Raw genomic sequence first — 5,665 nt, forward strand, 5'->3', positions numbered from 1 at the left:
ATAAATTGTCGATGTAGTATCATTATAACATGAAAATAGATAGCCAGCTATGGGAGAATTATTTCTTTCAAAGTGATTTTATAGGAGATCAAGGACACATAGGAAATATATGGATCGAATATAATTATTTGTAAACCAACATTAACAAATTTTATATAAACTAATAAACATTAAGTATTTTATTAATTCAAAATATATAACATTTGTATACAATAATGTGACCAAGAATCTACGGGCAAATACAAATATCTCAATTATATGTTACATTCTCAATACTCATCTAATAAACCTAAATTTGTGGAATAAGATATTTTGTGTTTTCAGTATCTTCTTCATTGAAATCAAAAGTTAATATTTCACTCCATTGTATCTCGTCATTAGCTTCCATCGTATTGGTGATGATTTCAGGCATGTGAGGCATAATGTTCATATTTTGAGCATAAGGCATGTCACTAGTTATTTGGTTGATGATCATCTCAGGCTCAGGCATATCACTAATACTTTCCTTGGCGGTCATTTTAGGATCACAAGGCATGTGGCATACCATATTAGGTGTCACGGCACTCTGCTCGGCTAATTGCTGAGGCGGAATTTTGTTTGCTTTTCTTGTAGGTCGTCTTTGGTTAATCTTCCTCGTATCATGAATCTCAGGTGCCACAATCCTCTTCTTCGTAGGTTGAATATTGCATATCCCCAATGCTTTTCTTTTGGGTCTTTCATTCTTTCTAATCCGACACAATACATAGTTTGGATCTGAACAACCACGTGTGATCACACTCTCATGCAAGCTGTACTCATGCATGATCCATTCACCATGATGTTCTTGTAATTGAGGATTCTCGTACCTAACAGTAACAAATGCTAAAAGTTAGTCTTTCTAAATTCCAAAAGAATGGTAAGTTGAAAACTATAATAATTGAAAAATTAAGAAAAAACAAACAATAATTTCAAAGGGTGACATAAAACTAAAAACACAAGTGCCAGAAAGTTGGAGATAGAAAGAAAGGCGTTATTATGGATACCTTAATCGTCTGCAGTAGCCAATTATTGGGACGTTGCTTCCAGAAATCGGGGTGGCTGAGTTCTCACCACTCCATGTACCGCCAGCCAAGCCGATCTTGCGATTGACATGGGCAGATAATTGTCCCGAACTATTGATGGACCTATTGAGTTTCGTAAAGAAATAGAGGTCTTGGCCATCAACACCTCCATAGGAATTCCAAATTTCCCAAGGCTCTAAATCTCCGTAGAGATCACAGTCAAAAACAACGAGTGTGGAATAGGGAAGGGTGTGAATCTTCTTGTAAAGATAATGCTCCATGAGTATTTGGTCTGTAGGGTTAAACCTAAAGCCAACCAACAACTTCAAAGCCTGTTGCAATGAATCTGAATCCATTACCAATAGCAACCAGGGATGAAGGCTTAGTTGATTTCTAAGTTTTTGAAGAAACTGCGATCAAAGGCTTGAGGGTGGGTGTCTCCAAAGAAGTTGTGATTGAAATTATTTGAGCGCCGAAGTCTTCATATTTATAGACATCAATTTTTTTGTTTGAGATCCAATTTGTTTGACCGTAATCTTTTTAAAGATATATTTGATATAAGATTTGATATAAGATTTGAAAAAATATGTAAAAAATTGATATAAGATTTCATAAAAATAATTGAATTTGAAGAAAATCTGAAAATATATAAGATTTGATATAAGATTTGGAAAGATTATATAATATTTGGAAAATTGAGTAGAATCTCGATGTTAATCCGTGCAAATTCTGAAAATAACATTTTGACATTTTCAATGTAGCTTGATTTTAAATTTGAATTTTTCAAATGCATACTTATATAAGAAAAGATTATTAAAAATAAATAAATAAATAAATGCATTATTTTATGTTACCAACTCGATTATTTTTGTTAAATTAAAATATATATTATATAATATATCAACCTAATTATACATTAATTAATACATTAATTAAATTTAAATAAATGCATTATTTTTTGTATTATATGATAATACAAAAAAAATTATACAAAAATTTAAATAATAAAACAAGTTTATAAATTAATTAGTTTGTTTATAATCAACCTAATATATTAGTGAGTAACTATAATTAGTTTTATGGTTTATAAATATATTATTAAATACATTTTTAAAAATTGTTTAAATTGGTTTTAATTTTCAAAATTAATTTGCTACCACAACACATATCTACAAGCATGAATCTCTTATCTTCAAAATTGGATTTGAATCTCGCTCTCGCTCTCGCTACCCTTACTCTGGCTATCGCTCTCGCTGGTCTCTCCACTCTCGCTACGCTCGCTACTCTCGCTCTCGCTCGTCCTTCTACTCTCGATACTCTCGCTACTATTGCTCTCGCTCATACCTCCACTCTCGCTCTCGCACATAAAGTCCCCTCTCGCTCGCCCCGCCCCGGCCCCGGCCCCGTTGCTAGAGGAAACTGATCCTATTAAATCTAGCGCCTAGAGTATGTGTTGTCTTTTTCTTTTTTTTCTTTTTTCCTTTTGACTTTGTAAATTGGTGGTTTTTTCCCTTGGATTATATTCTTATCATCATGCGTTTGATAATTTATTCCGTGCCTTCCAATTGGATTTTCTCTCTGTTGGAGGGAAGGGGACAAGGACATGTGGATTAATTAGTATTCCTGTGGTGAACTGCTAGTATCACCATCACTTGTCAAAATTGCTTTCTTGACTTACTTTCCAATGGTTTACACAAGATGTTTTAATTCACAAGTCTTGTCAAATTTCATGGCTGAAAATACAGTTAGCTACGTGTCGTGGTTGTTTGTTCCACAATAGTCCATGTGTGCTCAATTTGAATCATGCCTTTTTGAGTTAATCCTACTGGTGGCCGCTTTATGTTTATTGTGTGAATGTTTAATATTTGGTGATTGATCCTTGTTAACAAGAATTATTGGTACGGGAAGTTCACTTTGGGAAATTGATAGTCTTCGACACCATTATTGTCCTCCTGTTTCAAGGTATGCAGTTTAATATTGATCCAGAAACTTCTGTTGCTTTGGATTTCATACTGAAAACTAGTCCTTATGTTCTTGTAGGTTAGTTTTATGCCTAGTATCCCCGTACAATCAAGTGTGAAGTTTTCAAGAGAGAGCTTGGCATGACACCGGATAAGGTATATTTACTTGGCTAAACCTGTTTCATATAATCAGATTATGCATTCATTCTGTTGAATAGAGATTACTTTTGCAATCTGACAGAAGCTGGTTATCTTGATTGTGTTACTGTTACATATGAGATGGCACTTCTGTTTTCTGTATTCTGATCACATTATAGCACGTTTCAATGTGCGTGACAGATTGAAGTTTCATTAACATTTGGCCTTTCATATGATTATATAAATGTGGTTATGGTTATCATATTAATTTTTCTCCTTGGATCAGAGTCTGCCTAAGGTTAAATTCTTAATCTCAGGCACATTACTTGTTAAGTTGAAGTTAAATTCTAAATCTTTCCAATTCTTCTGTAGTTGCTGGATGAGCTGAAGAAGAAGAATCCTGATAATGAAGTCCATCTCAACAACATATATTACATCTCTTAATCTCTCAAACCCTCCCAAATTTGTAGACAAATAAAATTGTGTTGCCCTTACACGGAAGATTCTGTTGCCCTTGTAAAATCATAATCTTTGTATTACTTGTAATTTGTGTTTTCAAGGCTTGAATTATTGTACGCCTTTTAAATTATAATTTTATAGCAGAATTTGTGGATTAAATGTAATAGATTTACAATCTATACATGAATAATGTCATAACGAAAGTGTTTGATGATGATGTGTCATATTATACTTTTTTACCGAAAAAATGGATTTGGCAAGGGAACATTAAAAAACGGACAATAATTGATAAAACGGACAGATTTGGGCTTCAATGTCGGTTAAGAATCCAAAAAAAAAAAAAACGGCTCTAATGTCGGTTGCAACCGACAAGCTTCAATACCTTTAATGTCGTTGCAACTGACATTGAAGGCTGTGTTATTGAAGTCCTTTAATGTCGGTTTAAACCGACATTAAAAGCAACCAATATTAAAGGGCTTTAATAATATTATCTTTAATATCGGTTGGCAACCGACATTAAAGCCCGAATTTCTTCTAGTGCATGAATCTCTTATCTTCAAAATTCAGTTTACTAAATGACTTAACTTGTGCATGGTAAACCTTTGAGATCAGATATTGTTTTTAAATTGCGAGATTTTAATGGCTTTGAAATTTTGACCGAGAAAATTTTGTTTTCCCCCATTTCAATGAAATTTCAAGATTTGTATGTTCAACACACTGTGTGCGTAATTTCTGATCCTAGCTCAAACAATATTTTCAATTTTATTTTTGGGAATGGTAGCGTATTCAGATTTTAGGGTTTGATTTTGAAAAATGACAAAATTGGCAAATGATGAGATTTGTGGCAACTCACATGACAGACATATGACCACGAATTTTTAAATCCCTGTTTTATCCTCGTCTAGTTCGTAGCTTCTGTTATTGATGAAACTACAAATACATGGTAAGTATAAAATCATAAACAATAACGGGTTCTATATACAGGGTAATCGTTGATGCCTTAGTTCACCATCTTTCCTCTAATCGATTCATTTGAAAAATTAAAAATAACCACCTTCCTCAAAATAACTACCCTCCCTAATTTTCCTCACGTAGTTAAGGTGTCAATGCATATTTTATTATTAATTTAGATTTTGTTTAACCACTTTTTATATTAAATTAAATATGTAGATTTTTCTACCAAATTTATATTTTAAATATCTATGTATTATCAAATTTCATTTATCTAATCAAATTTTAAATCTATTCAAATGTTTGAATTGTTTTTCATTATTTTATACATGTTTCTAATAAATTAATTGGATATTTTCCACATTTTTTAAGATTTAAATTGGTTTGTATATGCTATTAGATTCAATTGTACATATTATTTCATATTTAGCTGTTATTTTGATAGTACTTGACTTGCCCTTAATTGGTTCCTATGTCTAAAATATTAAATACAATGTAAGCATAGAGTTTTATTAATAATCAAGATATAAATATAATGTGAGTGAAGAGCTTGAGTAATAATTGGTATATAAATACAATGTAATTGGAGAGCTTTATTAATAATCAAATTAATCATATTATAATCTAATAGATTCAATTTTAAAATTTAAAAATGACCGTCATTCAGTAATTTTTGCCATCTTTTAGAATTTAAATTTATTTTTAATATTAAAATTAGATTTTGATAATTATTCACAAATTGATTTAAAATAAATCAATCTCTTCCTCATTTTTCTCCCTTAATTGATTCAAATTAGCTATTTGTTTTCATTTGATTTGATCACTTTTCGAAAATATTCAAAATTAATCTATATTTAATTTGTTTATCACCATTTGGATTTTAATTTATAATACATCTTTAGATTTTATATTATTTTATTATTTTTTATTATTCTAAATTCAGATTAATTTTTTTTATTTTAATTAAGATTTTACGAAATATTTTATACATATTATCATCTAATAAACTTTATATGTCATTTAAATTTGATCATTTTTTGTATTTTTTTAATTACCTTTTATTCATTATCATCTTATTATACTATTATATCATTAATTTATATTTTTGACAAAAAA

At 30.5% G+C, this 5,665-nt stretch overlaps 1 protein-coding gene and 1 long non-coding RNA gene across 2 annotated transcripts; one reads left to right on the forward strand and one right to left on the reverse strand.

Annotated features, from left to right (window-relative positions):
* Window positions 1–289: 289 nt before the first annotated feature.
* LOC150036949 (NAC domain-containing protein 30-like) lies at window positions 290–1,471 on the reverse strand. The gene is made up of 2 exons (XM_090311702.1): window positions 1,023–1,471; window positions 290–845 (listed from the first exon to the last, which is right to left on the reverse strand). Exons 1-2 carry the CDS (start codon window positions 1,394–1,396, stop codon window positions 290–292), a joined length of 930 nt encoding a protein of 309 aa, XP_090167828.1. The 5' UTR covers window positions 1,397–1,471.
* A 1,331-nt stretch (window positions 1,472–2,802) lies between these two features.
* LOC150036950 (uncharacterized) lies at window positions 2,803–3,712 on the forward strand. The gene is made up of 3 exons (XR_016528211.1): window positions 2,803–3,002; window positions 3,081–3,157; window positions 3,512–3,712. It is a non-coding gene; the product is annotated as an uncharacterized LOC150036950 (long non-coding RNA).
* The last annotated feature ends 1,953 nt before the right edge of the window (window positions 3,713–5,665 follow it).

The sequence above is a fragment of the Benincasa hispida genome, chromosome 3 (genome assembly GCF_027475165.1).
Source record: "Benincasa hispida cultivar pf3 chromosome 3, pf3_genome.v1.1, whole genome shotgun sequence".
NCBI lineage: Eukaryota > Viridiplantae > Streptophyta > Magnoliopsida > Cucurbitales > Cucurbitaceae > Benincasa > Benincasa hispida.

Coding starts and splice junctions, on each gene's coding strand:
- LOC150036949 (XM_090311702.1), bottom strand. CDS start 1,396: ATGGATTCAGATTCATTGCAACAGGCTTTGAAGTTGTTGGTTGGCTTT. Junction 846..1,022: donor GGCTACTGCAGACGATTAAG/GTATCCATAATA, acceptor TGTTACTGTTAG/GTACGAGAATCCTCAATTAC.